This window comes from Sminthopsis crassicaudata, chromosome 3, assembly GCF_048593235.1.
Source record: "Sminthopsis crassicaudata isolate SCR6 chromosome 3, ASM4859323v1, whole genome shotgun sequence".
NCBI classification, from domain to species: Eukaryota; Metazoa; Chordata; class Mammalia; order Dasyuromorphia; family Dasyuridae; genus Sminthopsis; species Sminthopsis crassicaudata.
This window is the reverse complement of record NC_133619.1, coordinates 648,098,149-648,118,468: the sequence shown is the minus strand read 5'-3', so window position 1 is coordinate 648,118,468 and position 20,320 is coordinate 648,098,149. Positions and strand designations below refer to the sequence as shown.

Sequence of the window (20,320 nt, the reverse complement as noted above, 5' to 3'; positions counted from 1 at the left end):
GGAGGGGGTGGAGGGGAGGATGGGAAAATTCAGAACAGAAGTGAGTGCAAGGGATAATGTTGTAAAAAATTACCCATGTATATGTACTATCAAAAAAAAAAAAAGTTATAGTTATAAAATTAATTTAAATAAAGTATGAAATTAAAAAAAAGATATAGTGTACAATTAACCTGTGAAGGAAATAAAAAATGCAGGCGGACAAAAATAGAGGGATTGGGAATTCTATGTAGTGGTTCATAGTCATCTCCCAGAGTTCTTTTGCTGGATGTACTGGTTCAATTCATTACTGCTCTATTGGAACTGATTTGAGTCATCACATTTTTAAAGAGGACCATGTCCATCAGAATTGATCATCATATAGTATTGTTGTTGAAGTATATCATGATCTCCTGAGTTGTGGATTATTTCTAACAGCTTTTAATTGATTCTCTGAAGTTCTCTAAGTATACCATCATGTAATATGCTGTTGTCTCCAGAAACTGCCGAACTCTCTCTGGCCTAAAGCAGAGACTCTTCTTTCCTCCAGAGAGCCGCCTCAAGTCTGGTCCAGACAAGACTCTCTATCTTTCGAGTGTCGCCCTCTTTTATCCTCCCAGAGAATGGGCGTGGGATAATGCAAGGGCGTCTGGGAAAAATTACTTCAGCCAATGAACTTGCTCCTCCTAAGCATGCAAGCTCCTCCCCAGGAGTAAAACTCCCAGTAAAGGCTGGAACTAGAGAATTGTTAAGTACCGACTTAGCACTTAGTAAGAACCTAATATCTCATTAGCAATTAGTAAGAACCTAACACCATCATATCATATGCAAAGAGTGATCATTGGTTTCCTCATGACCTACTCTAATTCCTTTAATCTCTATTTCTTCTCTTATTGGATTTCTTTTTTTTTTTTTTTCCCTGAGGCTGGGGTTAAGTGCTTGTCCAGGGTCACACAGCTAGGAAGTGTTAAGTGTCTGAGACCACATTTGAACTTGGGTCCTCCTGAATTCAGGGCTGGTGCTCTATCCACTGCGCCACCTAGCTTCCCTTCTTATTGGATTTCTAATACAATATTAAATAGCAATGGTTATAGTAGGTAATCTTGTTTTATCCCTGATCTCATTGGGAATGGGTCTAGTTTATCCCTATTACATATGATGCTTGCTGATGATTTTAAATAGATGCTACTGACTATTTTAATGAACAGTTCATTTATTCCTTTACTCTCTAGTGTTGAATGGGTGTTGAATTTTATCAAATGCTTTTTCTGAGCTGAGAATTTAGAGCTTTTTAGAGGTTTTCAAGGACACTCAGGGAGTCTGAGGCGGAATGGCTTTCTAACCCTGGGAACAGTCAGCTGCCCCAGTGCTGGGGGAAGGGCTACTCTGTGTAACCATCCTGGAGAAGCATCTGGGGCCAGGCTCTGAAGAGCTATCACTGTGTTTGAAGTGGTTATTTGGCTAAAGGAAATTTAATATTTTATGATTTGGACCACTAAGGATAGCAAGATTACTTGAAAATCATGATTAATGCTTCATGGGTTATAATTTCTACTAAATCAGCTTCTTAAAGGAAAAGGGTGAAGGATTACCAATTGGGAGTCACCAAGTGGTTCAAAAACAACAGGGAAATGAATATCTAAACAGACTAAACCACTGCAGAAAGCAGGGGTCTGAAATTCGTTTTCTTGAAGTCTCTTTAATATGCATACTGTTATTTGAACTGGACTTAAATCACAGAATAGGGAACTCTCCTCCAGTCTCCCAAGTATTGTCACTAATCCCATAATATTGCAGAGAACATTAATGTGCTCTAAAGGAGGGCTTTGGATAAGTAACCATGAGCTTACTTACCCATCTTCCTTGGTCCTTGACATACCCAATTTATTCAATTTTCCAAGACCTTTCTTCCTCAGTATTCTGTTATAATTGTACAACTGGTCCTAGAGATCTTTGTCCCAGAATATAGGAAGAGAGTCGGGGTAGAGGATATAGGAGTCTCTTTTTTTTGGATGAGAACACAGTTAGAAGGGGAAGGGCACATTGAAGCCTGAGGTCCCCATTTCAGAGAGGAGGTGAGTTCCTTGCCCAGTTACAGAGCTATGAAGCATCAGAGCCAGGATGGGGCCTCAAGAATTGCCTGATCTACACTATACACTTCAACAACAATACTGTATGAGGATGTATTCTGATGGAAGTGAAAATCTTCAGCATAAAGAAGATCCAACTCACTTCCAGTTGATCAATGATGGACAGAAATAACTATACCCAGAGAAGGAACACTGGGAAGCGAATGTAAATTGTTAGCACTACTGCTGTCTATCTACCCAGGTTACTTATACCTTCGGAAGCTAATAATTAATGTGCAACAAGAAAAAGGTATTTACACACATATATTGTATCTAGGTTATATTGTAACACATGTAAAATGTATGGGATTACCTGCCATCGGGGGGAGGGAGTGGAGGGAGGGAGGGGATAATTTGGAAAAATGAATTAAAAAAAAAAAAAGAATTGCCTGATCTAGTGCCTTGTTCATTCAAAATATCAATTTGATTCAAATGTCCTTATGTTTTAGCCAACTGACTTTACTATGAGACCAGGGACCCAAGGAAAAATAATCATAAAAATAGCCAGGATTTCCATAGTGATTTCATGTTTGCAAAGTGTTTCATAATTATTGTCCAATGTAATCCTTATCTCAACTCTGGGAAGTAGATGTTCTTGTTCTCCCCATTCTACAGATGGGGAAACTCAGGCAGGATCAGGTCACCTGACATGGCTACATACAATGTACATCCAGGAAGGGCCAGAGAAATAATTGGAACTCAACCTTTGTGCTTCCAAACACAACATTTAATCCATGACACTGCTGAGTGGTGAAAAGAGGGATGACAGAAATTCATCTCCGGTTAGCAAAACATTTATACAGGGATATTTTGTGCCAGAAACCAGAAAGTGAACACCAAATAATTGGACAATGGCTGAAAAAAATCATAGCCTATGAACTTCTGGAGAGGGCTAGAAGGAAAGACTCCATTCCAGGTTTTGAGTCTTACAGGAACTTGGCTCACCAAAACTCCCTTATTGAAATAGCAGAGACTGCTCATCAATATAATAAATTAAATATCTAGAAACTGAAGCAAAATGCAAACACTACTCTTTGGATTAAAAGCTAACCTTTGAATTTAGGACAGGAAAGAATGTCCACAAGGAGACTAAAAGAAAAAGCCACATGAGATAATGGCATAATAAACTTTACTGTGATGCATATCTTAACTATTTATATCTCTAATTGTCTAATTTTTTACATTTAAACTTTTACATCTCTGTCTAATCAAAGATCTGGGGCTTGAAGTACTTAATCATTTATAACATAGCAGAATTTTGTTAGGCTGTAGGAATTTTAAAGGAATGTACTTTGTATCAAACCTATGAGCATTTGAGGTTTATATATATATATATATATATATATACACACACACACACACACACACATATATTTATATATATGTGTGTATGTATATGTATATATTTGTGTTTCTGATCAAAAAAACTTCCAAGCGTCCATAATCAGGACTTTTCCTCCTGGCCCCGATATGTCACATCCTTCATCTCACTAAAAGAGCTGAGCTCCAATAGTGGTGCCCGAACTAGGGACAGAACATGGTCAGAGCTTCCATGGAAGGATGCCCACTTAGACAGGCGTGTACAATTCATACAAAATTTACAATTTTACAAAAACTGAGGATAAAGTGAGAAAAAAGGGGATCACCAACAGGTACTTTATCACTAGAAATAATTTTGAATTAGAAATAGTTTATCACCAGGCTGACACAGAGGAGAGATATCAAATATCAGATATTGTATAAGAATACATAATAAGATAAAATTTATAAGATTGGTTATTGTCCAGCTGATATTAATACAGTACATATTAGATTTGGAATAAGGCAAAATCAATCACTTAACAGGGCCAGAGAATAGTATCTGAAAGTATTATTAATTAATGAAAAGGAAAAGGACTGGGAGATCTTCCAATTTTTATATTCTCTATTTTGGTGTATTTCTCCAATCCTCAGATACAGTTCCCTTAAATCCTTAAAATAAATTATTTTATTAGTACATTGGAGGAAGACAGGAAGGCAGAGACTGTGGAGTCTAAGTGCTGGAAGAGGGGGAAGATTTAGCACCTTCTCCCCTCCCCCAGGCTTCCTATTTGAATCTCTCTCTTAGACACAGAACTGAAGAAAAGTCAAATTCTTACACCTAGGGAACTAGTTCAGGAAACACTTTAAAAGAGCTACAAGAAAGAGAAAGGGCTATTCCTTTTGAAATACTTTCTAGCACCTGATCCAAATAATCCAATTTAAATTAAAAGACCTTAGCCACTTTTTTTTATCAGTAAAAGGAGGCAATTTAAAACTCCATAGAAACAACCTGCGTTTTAAAAATGCTAATGCTAATTTAAGGGGGCATTAGCTGTGGGAAAATCAAAATACCTTACTCCACCTTTCAAGGGACTACTTAAAAATCAGAAAAACTTAACATGAAATATATTTCTTCCCACTAGAAACTCACTCTAGTCCACTTTCTTCTGATATGCTTAATCTTGTTTTAGGATGCAGTTTACAAGCATTATTTTGAATTTTTAAGAAAATATGTATTCTATGCTATATCATTTCTCATAATAGTAATTTTTCTTAAATACATAGGGGGGAAAAATAGTACAGTATTAGTAATACCTTACCAAAAAAATGGGAAATGCACAAAAATAAAAATTTTAAAATACATATATAAAAAAGAAATTTGAGGTAGTGAAGGGTTTTGGGAGCACAAGAAAAGAGGTATTTTGGATGCAATCTATTACTAATTTTAGGCCAATTCTAAAAAGGAAACTGGAGGGGATAATTTGATTACTCTAAATGATTATCAGGAATTAGTGAGATATATTAATTGAATAAAATTGTATTTGCAATTGGGAACACATGAATTGAGAAAATTATTTCAAATTTTGTAAAGTTATCCTAATCCAAATTCTAAAAGAAATCTTACCAAGTAAGCTGGGATCAATTACAAGCAGTGGGAAGAGCCCTCAGATGGTGATGATATTGATTCAAGGAGCTTTGTTAATTGGCAAGCTCTATTGAAGAGGTACTAAGATTCAATTGATAATATTTTTTAACTAGTAATTTTATAATTCGTGATTAGGCATCACTGGATATTTCCAAAACAGATTAACAAAAGTTAGCTTCTTTCTATATGTATTCCACCTATCTGGACTATAGAATGTGTAGAAAATCCCCTGGAAAAATGGGTTTGAGAGGCGAAGGCTTGAAAAAAGCCCTAAACTTAAGATGACCCAACAATACCAAAACAACTTTTTTGCTTACTAAAAAGACCTTTGTATCTTTCTGGAAAAACCCTCCTTAGTATAAAAATAGCAATGAAAACTTCATTCAAGATCTGTTTCCCTACCCTTGTCTTTGAACACTATTACTAAATGTTTTTTAATACTTCGCTTGAAAATACACAATAGGAGTTATATGCAATTATTACCACACTGTATACCACTCAAGATCTTAATATTTTTCAGATAGCAAATTTTCTGTTTTTTGAAACAGCCCAAATCCTGATTATTTTGCTAGTTAAAAGATTTCTTAAATTTCTTAATTTTTTTTGTGAGTGTGTAAAAGAATGGTTGATGCTTGTGCAAATGATAATATTGATGGGTTTTTTTTTTCCAAGTTTAAGGCATTATACGAAGTTGAGACAATTCTCTTCCATGTCATTTTTGTTTGTGTTTATGTTTGTTTGTGCGCAGAATGTCCATGTCCTGTGTGCTTGTAAGCTAGATTTTGGAAAGACTCATAGCCAATCAGCAAGAAAAAAATCTCTGTACTATAGTTTAAATAGTGAAAAATTTCCTAAAAAAGGGACTAATCTTTTTTTTTTTCTGTGAATTTAAAACCTCTGGCCAAAGGTTAAAAAAAAAAAAAAAAAAAAAAAGGAATTAGAAAATAAAATTAAAATATTATCTTAGATTCTCAAAAGTTTCATGAACAAAACACATTAGTAAAAGTCTTAAAATTTTGAGAAAATTGATTATGGAATTTATGAATTAGTCAAAAACAACAATTAGGGAAATAAATAGTCATTTTTACTAACTTTTCTTAGAATCTTATTTTGTCTGGAGTTATCTCCAGCTCCACATGGGGAGTAAGACTCTCAAGGAATTACTGATGCGATTGTTGTTATCCTTATTATTATTTCCTAACTTCTCTCATATGTTAAAGTATTGTAGAAAAAAGCCTTAATAAAGATAGACTCAAAAACCTTGCAAAAAGTTCTTGCCTAACCAAGGTTGGAGGAATGCAGATTGGGTGGGGGTCAAATTCCACCATTCTCAGAACCCTGTTTCCAGCAACCCTAGCTTTATCAGTTACTTTCCAACAATTGCTTGAGAAGAATCTGGATGCCCCTGGACACACTCAGTATGGCAGCATGGAGTGTGTAAAAGACTCAACAGCTTTTTTTTGTAAATTCACCATGCTTTGTTTCAACTACAGAAATAGACTAGCTATGTAATCTCTGGCAAATTAAGTTACATCTGACCAATTTTCGGATTTTTAAAGACAACTAACTGTAATTTTAAAAACAACTAATGTTGATTGTTGCTTAACAAAAAACAAATGATATATGAATGTTCAATTGTTTTATATTTTGATAATTCTATGGGTTTTTAGATGTGACCGATATGCAACGCTAATGTTGAGAGACATATTTTTTTGGGTGTGTAACATTAAGCAAATTCAATTGGGCCTCAACAGGCCTAGGAAAATCTCTTTCTCTTTCCTTTTTCCTTCCCTGAACTGAAGAAGGGATGAGGGAGAGAAAGAAAATATAATTTGAGATATGATAAAAGTGGCTTAAAGGAACTTTAACCAAAGCTCATTTTAAGAATATTACAAATTATAACCTATTTGCATTAAATTTAGGAAAACAGAAAAGCAGCTCACAGCTAAATTAAAAACTGAAAAAAATCAGCCTGCATTTGAGTTATCTAAAATCAGACTTCACAGGATCCAGACAAAAAAATTATATCTTAAATTTCCTGGCTCACCAAAGAAAAATAATTTGTGTAAAATTGGAAAATATTCAAAATGGATATTCAGTTTGTCCAGAATATTTGATTGATATTAAGGAAATTTAGTGAATTAAACTCATACAAACTTCAAAAATATTTTAGCTCAACAAATATATATCTATATATATGCACATGTGTGTGTACAGATGTATATCTACATATATGCACAAACATTGCCCTGCCTTTTCTCTAAAATAAAAAAAAAAAAGGAAAATTATTTAAGGCAATGAAAATCATCTCTGAGAGCTTCTCAGTTCAACAGTTTGGAGATAGAAGAGATGTGGCAACTATTAAGATGAGAACTATTTAGCCTTCTTCCATCTCAAATTATTTTGTAAATGGAAATTAAGGAATTAGGTATGTTTCACTTCTGCTAGAAAATTAATTGAAAAATTATAACAAAAATTATTTGGTTATTATCAGGAAAAATTAAAAAGAAATTTTGTTAACTAAGTCATTTGGAGCTATTGTCATTATGTTAAACCTGAATCTGATAATTACTGCATGCAGCATAGCCCATCAAAACTGGATGAAGGGTGGGGGTTGGGCAACAAACAGCTCAGTTCCTTTCCTGGAAGCACTGCACAACCTTTTAATTCTAATTGTCAGTTTTCTTAAACTTTCAAGATAGATAAAGGTATCAGCCCTGAAAAAGAGCTTATTTAAGAGATATAGTAACATATATAATATAATAAGGAAATTATATGCAAAAATTCTGTGAGTTCATTTAATGAACAATCCTTTACACTAGGATGAGTTTACCATATGAAACAAATTAAACAATCTCTTATGTGTTTAAATTTTGGTAAATACTTGGTGAACTTAGGTAAAAGAGAGAATTTATCTAGCCTTAAGTTGCAGCTAGTAGAATTTGATATGGAAAATGAAACCTCTTGGGACAACAACTGAAATATTATTTCTGAGTTGAATTTGATCACCTGATCATTGAGAGAACTGTCATAAGCTACTCAGAGAAATGTGACCCAGAACAAATGGGAGTCTAATAGGATAAGAGTTGGGAACTTTTCCTCAAAGTGAGATCATTCTGACTCAGTTTCCCAATTCTGTTTCTTTGTTTCATACCTTATTATTCCTGAGACTGATAAAGTAATACTATTAGAATTGGATATTAATCTAAACTAAGGAACTTTTCTCATGTGTGTGCTCTCAGGTTGAAGCCTGAAAAATCAGTTGTGATGATATTATAATACCTCCATATTTTCCTTTTATGACAAATCCTCATGATAAGGGTAAATGGTCAACACAAATTCAAGTATATAACATCTTCTTGTTCTCAACATGAAAATATACCGTCAATATATTCTAAATAATTTGATGAATGAGTTATTTGGCCTAGTCATCCATTTGTTATAGATACAGATAAATGTTTGGTGAAATAAATTCTTTATAGGTTTCCAAAATAATGTAAGAACAATCGAGCAGGATTGTCCATGAGAATGAATTGTTGTTTTATTGTTCATTTGAAACTAAAACTGAAACACCTTGAAGATAGGTATATACTGTATGTCCTGTAATACAAATATATTTCATTAGCTGAACATGGCTGCTCAATATGCATTGGTCTTTGTACATCTTGTAGAAGTCCTTGTGGACTTATCTTTTTCTCTCAGATCATCCTAACCTGTATTTGTTAGAATTGTTTTGTATTCTCGATTTTAGTCAGTTACAGCTACATTGGCCAGCTTCAAGGAATTAAATCAACTTTTGGACACTTCAGCTGAGACCCCAACCCAACCAGCTGCCCCCAGGGCTTGCTCTTGAATACTGTGATGCTCAGCAGGACTATTTTTCTGAAAGTCTTTCCTCATTGAATACATTTGTAAGTTTTCTCTCCAGTGTGGATTGTCTTATATACAGCCAGATGGGAACTCTTTGTGAAATCATTTCACATTTATTATCATCATAATACTCCTTAGTGAGCATTCTCTGATGTTTAGGAATCTTGGATTTATAGCTGAATGCCTTTCCACATTAATTTCTTGTAAAAGCTTTCTCTCCAGGGTCGATTCTCTGATGTGCACCTGGAAAGGACCTCTTTGTGAAATCCTTTCATCACTGACTGCATTCAAAGTGTTTCTGTCTAGTGCGGGCTCTTTGATGTTCAACAAGATTTCACTAATGTGCAAAAGTCTTTCCACACTGAATACTTTCAAAAGATTTCTTTCCAATGTGACTTTTCTGGAATCTTGCAAGACAGGCACTGTGTGTATCAGCCTTTGCACACTGATTAAATTTAAAAGATTTCTTTCCCCCGTTGATTTTCTGATGTCTGCTAAGATCTTCCTTGCATGAAAGCTTTTCCACATTGATTACACTTATAAGGCTTTTCTTTTGTGTGGATTCTTTGATGTTCTACAAGATTGTAATTATATCTGAATGCCTTTCCACATTGATTACATTTATAAGGCTTTTCTCCTGTGTGGATTCTCTCATGTACAACAAGATTTGCACTCTTTATAAAAGCCTTTCCACATTGATTACATTTATGAGGCTTTTCTCCTGTGTGGATTCTCTGATGTTCTGTAAGCCTGTAATTATATATGAAAGCCTTTCCACATTGATTACATTTAAAAGGTTTCTCTCCAGTGTGGATTTTCTGATGTCTGCTAAGATCTCCTTTGCATGTGAAAGCCTTTCCACATTGATTACATTGATAAGGTTTTTCTATAGTGTGGATTTCCTGGTGCAAAGCAAGACTGTCTGTCTTTATGAAAGCCTCTCCACATTGATTACATTTATAAGGCTTTTCTCCTATGTGGATTCTCTGATGTTTTGCAAGCATGTAATTTCTTCTGAAAGCCTTTCCACATTGATTACACTCAAAAAGTTTCTCTCCCACGTGAATTTTTTGATGTTTGCTAAGATCTCCCTTGCATGTGAAAGGCTTTCCACATTGATTACACTTATAAGGCTTTTCTCCTGTGTGGATTCTCTGATGTTCTGCAAGATTGTAATTATATCTGAATGCCTTTCCACATTGATTACATTTATAAGGCTTTTCTCCTGTGTGGATTCGCTGATGTACAGCAAGATTTGTACTTTTTATGAAAGCCTTTCCACATTGATTACATTTATAAGGCTTTTCTCCTGTGTGGATTCGCTGATGTTCTGTAAGCCTGTAATTATATATGAAAGTCTTTCCACATTGATTACATTTAAAAGATTTCTCTCCAGTGTGGATTTTCTGATGTCTGCTAAGATCTCCCTTGCATGTGAAAAGCTTTCCACATTGATTACACTGATAAGGTTTTTCTCCAGTGTGGATTTCCTGATGTAAAGCAAGACTGTCTCTCTTTATGAAAGCCTCTCCACATTGATTACAATTATAAGGTTTTTCTCCAGGGTGGATTCGCTGATGTAAAGCAAGACTGGCTCTTGTTATAAAAGCCTTTCCACACTTACTGCATTTAAAAAGTTTCTCTCCAGTATGGATTCTTTGGTGTAAAGCAAGATTGGCACTGTGTGTAAAAGCCTTTCCACATTGATTACATTTATAAGGTTTTTCTCCTGTATGGAGTCTCTGATGTATAGCAAGACCAGCTCTAGCTATGAAAGCCTTTCCACATTGATTACATTTAAAAGATTTCTCTCCAGTGTGGATTTTCTGATGTTTGCTAAGTTCTCCCTTGCATGTGAAAGCCTTTCCACATTGATTACATTTATAAGGTTTCTCTCTAGTGTGGATTCTCTGATGTTTACGAAGAGTGAAACTAGGTGCAAAAGTCTTTCCACAGAGATTATATTCAAAAGGTTTTTCACTAGTGTGGAACTTCTCAGGTAAAGCTAGAAAGAATCGCTGTGTGAAGATCTTCCCACCTTTATTATATTTATAAAACTCTCCAGGATCAATCTTCTGACATCTATCAAGGTCTGAGTTCCAACTATGGGCCTTCCCACAGTCACCAAATGAAGATTTTTTCATTCCAGGGTCAATTCTAGCTTGGTAAAGAAAAGTTGAATGATGGGATGACATTGCTTGACATTCATTATACTCATCAGGTTGCTTTCTTCTTGGAACTGCTTGCTGAGTAATGAGATTCGAGGTCTGACTAAAGGCCTCTCCATCTTCACTACCCACACAAAACATTTTCCCATTATCACTTTTCTGATGTCTGGTGAGGTCTGAATTCTTGCTGAAGGCCATTTTCCATTGATTATTTGGATTCATTAGTATTTCAGCAGACTTCTCCTGAGAATGAAAAAGCTCTACCTGTTCAGGAAAACATTTCTGATCCTCACTATCCAGAAGCCAGTTCTTCCCTGAATTCATTTGCTTGTAGTAATTTAGGAAAGAAAATTGCTTAAATCTCTTTCTATTTTTACCCAATTCACAATCAGACTTCGAGTTATCTACTTCAATGTTAGAGGAATGGATTTCCTTCAAAGTCAAGGCACAGGGACCATCTTTCATGAATCTTTGCAGGTCACACTCTTCCACAAAAAGTCCCAGCTTTCTACTCATCTCATTCCATTCAAAGTTGGACTCCACATCTGAAGAAAATGAACAACGAAACACAAAGGCACAAAAAGGGATACACAGATAATTAAAAGCAAAAGCAATGATGACTGAAGGCTTTTAGGTAGCTCATGCTTTTCTCATTACTAACTTCATTAAAATAAAACATCAAGATATATTCATGCAACAAAAACTGGATTTTAATAGACTTTTTCTGTATAAGGAGAAGAGAGATATAGCATGTGAAAGTAACCTAGGAGATGGACACTGCAGAGTACTGGTTCTTCAACAGAAGGGGCAGACACAGGACAAGATAACAGCCAGAATAAATATCAACAGATTAAAGTGATTCTCCATGGGAGAACAGTTTCCTTTCTAACTTGGAAGCAACAGGGTTTGCAACATTTCATCTGAAAAGGACTGAGCAGCTCTCAGAGATTTTTTATACAGTATTTCAGTCACAAATATGGGACAGAACACTTGGAAATATCCAAAGCGGTCTGAAGCAAACATTGTATGAAACAAAAACTCAGAACTCTACAGGGCCTGCAAATAAGATGTTTCAGTCATTGAAGAAGCCAGCATTTAACTCCACCAAAAGCTAAGGGGAAACAAAACCTAGGAGAGATTCAGAATTCTGGGCTCAGGTAGAGGGCACATAAAATTCAGGTTGGTGCTGACTGATTTAACAATGCCTGAAAGCTATTTATGGGCCAAAGACCTAACAGGGTTAAGCTGAACTACTCAGTGCTGATGGAGCCCCATTGATCAGTGATACCAATAGGATCCTGGAGAGATGGACTGAACATTTCTGTAGCACTCTCAGGAGATCATGGGTACCTCACACCTCCCATATCATCTCAGATGATAGGAAAAGATAATGAAGAATGTTGAAAGGGATGAGGGGAAAGTGGGATGCTAATATGCTGTTGCTGGAGTTGTGACGAGATCCTTCCATTCTGGAAAGCAATTTGCCATTAGCACTGGAGAAACTCCCTAAAAAATAGAATGGTTATGAATAAGATGAGGTGAGATCTTTCAAGACAGTTGTGAAAATCGATTAAGGCTTCATCTACTTCAGTGTTTGAGTAGGCCTGAAGGACTCTGAAGATCGAGTCAAGGGTATAATTATGTTCCCCTCCCATATCATTTTTTCCCTATTTCAGCCAAATATTGGCGACTATGTACTTATTGGTCAAGTTCAATTTCATGGGTATATCTCGATTTAGAATGTAAGACTCTCAGCCAATGAGGATGAGAGTCAGTGGTGGGAGGGGTGTTATGCATTAGGGATTAAAGGTGCTGTCCTGCCCACAGGAGGACCTTCCTTTCTCGAAGAGTTGGACCCCCGATTCTCGTGAGAACGTACAATAAACTTTGCTTTACTCTAGAGATTTCTCCGCTTTTTATTAAATGGTGACCCCTCACCATTTCCATACCATACAGTTGATATGGGGAAAAAAAAAAATCCAATGAAAAAAAACAAGTCATTAAACAGATCAATTTGCCAAATTCAAAAAGGAGCTTAAAAACCTAAGTGAAGAAAGAAATTCACTAAAAGTAAAACTGAACAAATAAAAGTAAGTGACTCAATGAAACATCAAGAATCAATCAAAGGAAAATCATATTTTTCCTGACAATGAATACTGACCATATAAGTCATCTATGGCTCCAGCTGTTGAAATTGAAGTAAATGGTTCAAATTTAAAAAGGCACAAGGCAAGAACAAAGTGGATGGAGAGTTGGAGCACCCAGAGGACCAAGCACCTAAGGCTGAGATGCACCACACTATGCATCCTTCTCTCCTGCTAGTGCTATTTTTGGCCTGATATCTAAAACCAAGAAAAGACAGGAAATGGTTCTTACCCAGGGACAGCAGATTCTGGACATTCTCCAGAGTGACCACCTTGTACAGCTCCTTCTGAGAAGGGTCCAAGAACCCCCACTCCTCCTCAGTGAAGTCCACCACCACATCCTTGAAGGTCACCAACTCCTAAACCATGAAAAGGCACAAGATTTTGAGCTGAGACTCCCGAATCTATCTAGTCCCACCTTCATCAACCCAGAGGAGGAAACTGAACCAGAGTTGGGATTTGGCCAAAAAAAAAAAAAAAAAAAAGTCATATGACCTTTGTGACAATCACAGCCAACACTTTACAAACAGGAATAAAGGGCCCAATGGGATACTGAGAAAAGCTTTTCTGTTTGAAATAAGAATCACAACAGAATACTAAAAGCTTGCAAAAGTTTTTTTTTTTTTTTTTTTTTTTTTTTTTTACTGTACAATGCCTCTTCTGATGAACGGAGGGAAATGTCTGTGACATATCACTGAGGTAAGAGAATATGTATAGGAGAGAGAAGGGGAGAGGAAATTCCTCCCCATAAGAAATGTCTTAAGTGATATGTTAAAGAAATTCTATGAAGAGTTTGGGGGCAGTTAACAAGGATTTTATATTCTGAGTCAACAAAACCTGAAAATGGATCACTGAGAAAAGAAGAAACAAACAAAATAAAAACTGGTAAAATTTCCTGAAAGTCTAAAATACTCTTATCTCAATGAAAGCAAGAGAAATACCCTAGAGATATATTGTTCCCAATATGTCCAAGATGGAGTAGGATGAGACTGCTTGCAGCCAAATGCAGCAGCATTCTCTACTCTCACACTGAAATGCTGAGATGACACTGGGCAGGATGGGTCATGGTCAAAAGCATCTGCTCTCTTTATTTGATGATTGCCTTCACCTGGAATGGATTCAGTCATTTCAATACAGAATTATTGCACAAGAAAAGCAACTCTGTGGGGAAAGAATTTCCTTCTTGACTTCAAATGTCCTACTTTATCAGTTGGAGTTGGAGATGGAACAAATGCATAAGATTGACATTTATAGATTTTTTTCTGAAAAAGAAGGCTTCAACATCATGTAAGAACTCCAGACTCCTGGGGATCAGGAATCAAGAGGAGTGAAAAGGCAGGTGATGCCTATCATGTAAGAGAGTACAAACCGTTGGACATGCTGGAAGGCACTATTTTCAAACCTAATAAATATAGGAAATGTGCTTGAGAAATGCACTTGGCAGGTGATGCTTTTTCATTCTAAACGGAAACTGGAATTTTTACGGTTCAGCAAAAAGATAGGATTTGCTTTTTCAGAGGTTCTCTTTACTGGGAGCAATATTCTTCCTTGCAAATAAAAATCAGGTTTTTTGCTCATTTTGATTTTCTTGAAAACATCTGACTCATCGACTTCTCATGGATATTTCACTTTTAGCTTAATTTCTGTCTAGTATTATATTTGTGAGTAATTGAATAAAACCTCATTTGAGTTGAGACTTAACTGAGTAACTTCCATGTCAAATTGAACTGGAGAATTTTCCTAAACCACTTCATTACATTCTATAGACACTGAGTGACGGCTCTGAAGATTTTTAAGGCCTGGCCTAGAAACATGGCAGTTACCTGCTAAAGGCCAAAGACTTTCCTATAAAGAAAAGAATTTATACTGGCCTTACTTCATTTCCTAACAGAAAGCTATTAGTATTACTATTAGTTTGAAAGCTAAATTGACCTAATTGCATGAATAAATTAGTAAATATTTTAGCATAAATATTATAGTAGTGTAATTCTTCATTTTTCAATATCTTCCTTGGAAGAGGGTTTGCTTTCCTAAGGACACCATTGGAACAGGGTTAAGGGATTATGTTTAAATGACCATTTAGCAGAAAAGAATCATTACAACCATAATCCTATACATTCCATAAACTTGTCAGCAATCAAATCAAATTCATTCAGGTGAAAGCAGCCCTGGATATTGTAACAAAGAAAATCATTTAACCACTTAGCAATATGGCACTGTAGACTGACTGCACTCAGATCCAAAACATGTTGCTGTAATGACGAATTTTTAGAGGATTTTTCATGAAGGATGACCTACCTAGAGAAAGTCAAACATCCCAGTATCCTAAGAGTAGAACACATGCGACTTTCAATGAAACCTTATAATTTAATTAGGACTAATTCAGTTTCATAAAACTTTTAAACTGAACATTTAAACATAAAGATTTACACTGAGGGAGGGCATGTCTTCCAGAGTCTCAATTTTCTCAAAAGTCACTTCTATTAGTAGACAACAGTCTACTGTCAAAGTTTGATTTTGGCCATGAGAATGAATAGAGAAAGAGGAGGAGCCTGTGGCCTCAAGACTCAGGCAAAACAGGCCTCTTGGATCCTCTCAGAAAGGTCTTTGCTCACACAAGTCACAAGAGTTTTTTTTGGTTTCCACAGGATCCATCTATCTGAGCAAACATTTCCAGGGATTTTTCTTCCCAGCAGAAGCCAAGAGGAGAACAAGCACCCCTTTTCCTTGACATAACTGTCTCCTAGAAATGAATCCTGTGCTTGCACTCCCCAGGTAGGTCTGAGCCTAAAGGTCAGAGAGGTCAGGGGACTGACCTGTGTTCTCCCTGACTCCCCCTCACAGAACCAGAAGAGGCCTTGGGGGTCCCCTTCATGCCATGACTCCTGCTTCCCTCAGTTCTCAGCCCACCCAGAGGCCCTGCTGACTGGGGAGACTTCTCAGTGGCACCAACCCTCACCATGCCTCCCAGTGCTGCTGTCTGGCCACCTTTAGGTCACCCCCTCCCAATCTGCTTCCTCCTTCAACTGGGGGACACACCAAGTGCCCTCACGTCCCCCAACACATCCCACTGAGGCTCTCAGCCAGCAAATGGAGCCTTCCTGAATGTTCAAGCAAAAATGAGTAAGTCCACTAGATCCTACCCGGGCTGTGCTCAATGTTAACACTCTCAGTGGCCCCTTCATTATGTTCCTTCTGCCAATGCCTTCAAGAATCCTCATGCACTCACTTCCAGGGCCTACTCTGCCTAATAAACACCTCCCTAACCCTAAGAGCACAGACCCACATCTCTGTTCTTTTCTGAACAAGGGCCCTTCCCCTCCCCTGTGCCCTGACTGGAGGCCATGGTAACCTGAGCCTGTGAGGAGATGGGTTAGATAACCAATGCTGGGTGTGAGCCTGGCTGCAAGACAAAACCCTAGTCCTGTCCAAGGAGCCTGGGGTGGGGCTCAGGAGGAGAGACTGAGTCCCTGTCATCTGCTGAAGTAGGACACACACATGTCCCTCAGCCGCCCATGGAAAGTGTCAGGCTCCTGAGGGGACAAATAAAGCCCAGGTCAGTGTCTGGTGGATCCCGAGCTCCCTTACCCTGGGCGTGCCCAGCACGGGCCCTGAAGATTCTCTCAAGGGGATCACAGAACATCATGTTTCCATGGCTCCTGGCAGATGCCACAGAAGCAGCGCCCAAAGCCCGGCCAGGCTTCCCCCACCTTCCTCCCCTCCTCCTCCTGGACCAGGGACCCTGGGCCCTGGCTGAGCCTCGCCCAGGCCCCTCCATCCCCTAACTCTGGCATCCAGGGCCTTCTGTCCTCCTGGGAATGTCCTCCCTCCTCCCCTGGGCCTCCCGGCCTCCTTCCCATCTCAGCTTCTGCAGAACAGAGACTTTCCTGGTCCCCAAAGTGGTGGTGCCTCCCCTCTGAGAGCGCCTCCCCTCCCCCTCCCCCTGCAGGTCTGCTAGGGACACAGCTGATGAGACGTTTGTACCAAACCGGGCTGTTAGCTCAGGGAGGGCAGGGACCATGTTTTAACCTTCCTTTGCCTCCCCAGGAGGTTGGCCCAGTGCTTGGCACCTGCGGCCGTCCTCAATGCTCACTGACGGGTGGAGAGACCTGGCAAAGGAGAGGGACTCAGAGCGCCCTGGGGGCAGCCGTGTGGCTGAGGGGGCAGGAAATGGGCAGTGCCAGGGGGACATGCTAGGGAGCCCTCCCTCTGACAGGAGGAAGCCTCCTGGGCTCTCTCAGACACCCCTCCCACTCCCACTCCCCCACCCCCCACCTGATGCTGCTCAGCTCCGGGGAGGGACTGCACTCACCTGGCACGAGGGGCTCCGGCTGCCAAGGGCCATCTGCCTGGTTCCGGCCTTGGGTGCTCTGCCCGCCGGGCTGGGGAGGGAGAGGGAGCTCAGACAGGGAGGACGGGGCCTGAGGCTCCTCTGCCCGGGAGGATGCGGAGCTGCCCACAGTGAGGGACAGACGGAGCTCTGGGGGCGGGGACAGCGGGGAGCGGCTGCTCCCCAGGAGGAGGCAGGAAAATCTGAGAGAAGCAGGCAGATGGAGGCTCAGAGGAGGCAGAGCTCTCCCGTGGGGGGCAGAGAGACCCTCCCAGAAGCCTCCACTGGACACCAAGGTTTCCTGCACTCTGGGAGGAGCAGCAGCCCTATGGGGTCAAGGGCGAGCGGGGCCCAGTGGGGGAGGGGTCAGTTGGGCTCCCCAAGAAACACTCAGCAGCCCCCCGAGTTTTGGCGAACCACCGGCCCCTCCCCCATCTCAGCCCACACAGGAGAAATCACTGAGGGGTAAGCCCCCCTCCCCCCGCAGCCACACCCACCTGCCCTCAGGTCATGCACAAAGCTCAGTTACGCCCTCCCAGGCACAGCTACTGCACCTTTACACAAGTTCTCCACGCGCGCCCCCCTCTCGAACGCGCCCCCACACTCGGAGCCTGCACAGGCACAAGAGCTTTGCAAACTCAGAAACCAGATTGGCCGCAACGGGTGGCGAAGGGGAGGAGCCTCAAGAAGGAAAAGGGAAGTCGCGGGCGGCGCCTGCGCACATATGGCCCCTCCCCCCTTCACCCCCCTCTACCAGCTCCGAAAGAACAGAAATAAACGGGGGCCCAGGAAGCAGCGCGAGCGCCGCCGAATGTTTGTTCCCAAGCCTTTGGGGAGGGGCGGGGATGGATGCGATCGGAAATTCCGGCGGGAAAATTGGGTGTGGAGGTTTTGTGTTCGATCTTTTGCAGAATTAGAAATGGGGGCGCGGTGCCCCTTCTCCCTGAGGGGCCGCTGGACTCGGGACCTGCGCCCCCCCTCTTTAAGAGCCTCCTTCGGCCCCGTGGAGAAGGTGACAAGAAGCGCCCGTGGCTTTCCCTTCTCCCGCCCGCGCCGGTGCTTTTATGGGCAGAGTCCGTTCCTCTCCATGGAGGGTCCGAGGGGAAGAGGCTGCCTCGGCTCCGCTGCGGGGAAGCTGGGGGGGTGGGCGGGAGGTTTCTGGCTCTCTGCAGCTTTTCTGCAAAGGCCGATTCCGAAGCCCATCCGGCCCATCCGAGTCCTCAGCGGGTCCGGCCGCGCTGCGGAACCGGGAGGATCCGGAGCTTTCTTCCTCCGCCCGAAGCTCGTCCTCGCGCCCTCTGCCCGGGGCTGGGCCCCGCCCCGAGAGCGCCCGGCTGAGGCCTTCTTCTAGGCCGGAGCCCCCGACCCGGAACCCGGCGATGGCGGAGCATGTCCCTGAGCCTGGAACTAACGCGATTTCTCCCGCTGGAAGCCGGGGATGGAGGAGGAGCGGGGAGTCCGAAAGGCGGCGCCAGAGAACCCGCAGATGCCCGGGGCGCCTGAGCCTGAACTGGGGACCCGGAGACTCTGGGCCTCCCGCGGGGAGACTCGCTCCTGGGCCTCCGCCTCAGGGAGGGCCCTGCCGAGGGAAGGAGGAGGAGCAGCTTCTCTCCCTCATCTCCTGGGGCGGCTTCCGTCCTGAGCAACAGACTTCCCACTTTATTGGAGTAAAGAATCTCATTCTCTTCTTTTTTTCCCCCAGAGCCTGGGCTTAAGTGACTTGCCCAGGGGTCCTTCTGAATTCAGGGCTGGTGCTCTATACACTGCGCCACCTAGCTGCCCCCTAATGTCATTCATTTCTATTCAAATTCAGCTCAGGCTGAAACCCAGCTTGGAGCCCAAACTCCCAGTATAAAAGGGCCCATCTTAACTCTCTCTTTGCAGAGCTTCTAGACGTGCCAGCTGTGCCAGGCTATGCCAAGGAAGCCTCTGCCCACTGGATAAGATGCCTTCCAGTGCCATCCCCCTCTGCCCTCACTACTTCTCTAGAGACTTTATGCCTCTGTCAGGGTTTCAGGTTTGTAAATTCCTTTACAGACAATCTCTGTGGCCCCAGAAAGGGCTTCCCCAAAACTGCCTCCCCTTGCACCACATCCCAGGGGCCTAGGGGAGCCACACCTCTCCGTTTGGTTCCCTGAACCCAGAACCTGCCTCTAGAACTTATCGTTTAACTCCCTGACCACAAAAAACCCCAATCTCATTCCGATTCCCTAATCTAGACCTTATCATTTGGTTCCCTCCAAAGGGAACCCCAAAACCTAAAGCTCATACTTTTGATTCCCTAACTGGGAACCCCAAAAACTACACATCAAGCCCAGCCCCCATTGCACATGTTCTCCACCCACTTAACAAACCTCATCTCCCTCCAAGTCTAGGAGTTGGGCTGGTTCCTGATTCACCAACTTAATGCTCCCCATTTCCCTCTGCTCCCCTCAACATTCGGGTCCTCATGAGAAGAGGAGGGGTCCTGAGAGCAGAACATGAGGTTCCTAAGACACAAGAATGGCAGATTAGGAAAGAGGTCAAAGGAGGTCACACCAGAGCACATGATCCTTCAGGATGTCTCTAGCTTTTTGTTTTCACATCAGGAAGTGCAGGCCCCACTCTCCAGGACTTTTTCCAGCTGTGGGGAGGGGTGGGCAGGGTGGGCCTCCAGAGGATCCTGGGCTGCAGAGTGGGGCCTTAGGGTTCATACTGATACCCATCATCCAGATGCTGGAGTACAGCAGGAATCACCTTGTTCTTGTCACCTGAGT

General features: G+C 41.0%; 1 protein-coding gene across 1 annotated transcript in view; it reads right to left on the bottom strand.

The window, feature by feature from the left end:
• Positions 1 to 11,642: 11,642 nt before the first annotated feature.
• LOC141565051 (zinc finger protein 69 homolog B-like) overlaps positions 11,643 to 20,320 on the bottom strand; it is a 41,642-nt gene continuing 32,964 nt past the window's right edge. The window contains exons 3-6 of the mRNA XM_074308074.1: positions 18,062 to 20,314; positions 17,547 to 17,767; positions 13,467 to 13,593; positions 11,643 to 12,596 (exon numbers count right to left, since the gene is read on the bottom strand). Of these exons, the coding sequence (XP_074164175.1) occupies positions 20,247 to 20,314 (68 nt within the window). The 3' untranslated portion in view covers positions 11,643 to 12,596; positions 13,467 to 13,593; positions 17,547 to 17,767; positions 18,062 to 20,246. The remainder of the gene's footprint in view (positions 12,597 to 13,466; positions 13,594 to 17,546; positions 17,768 to 18,061; positions 20,315 to 20,320) is intronic.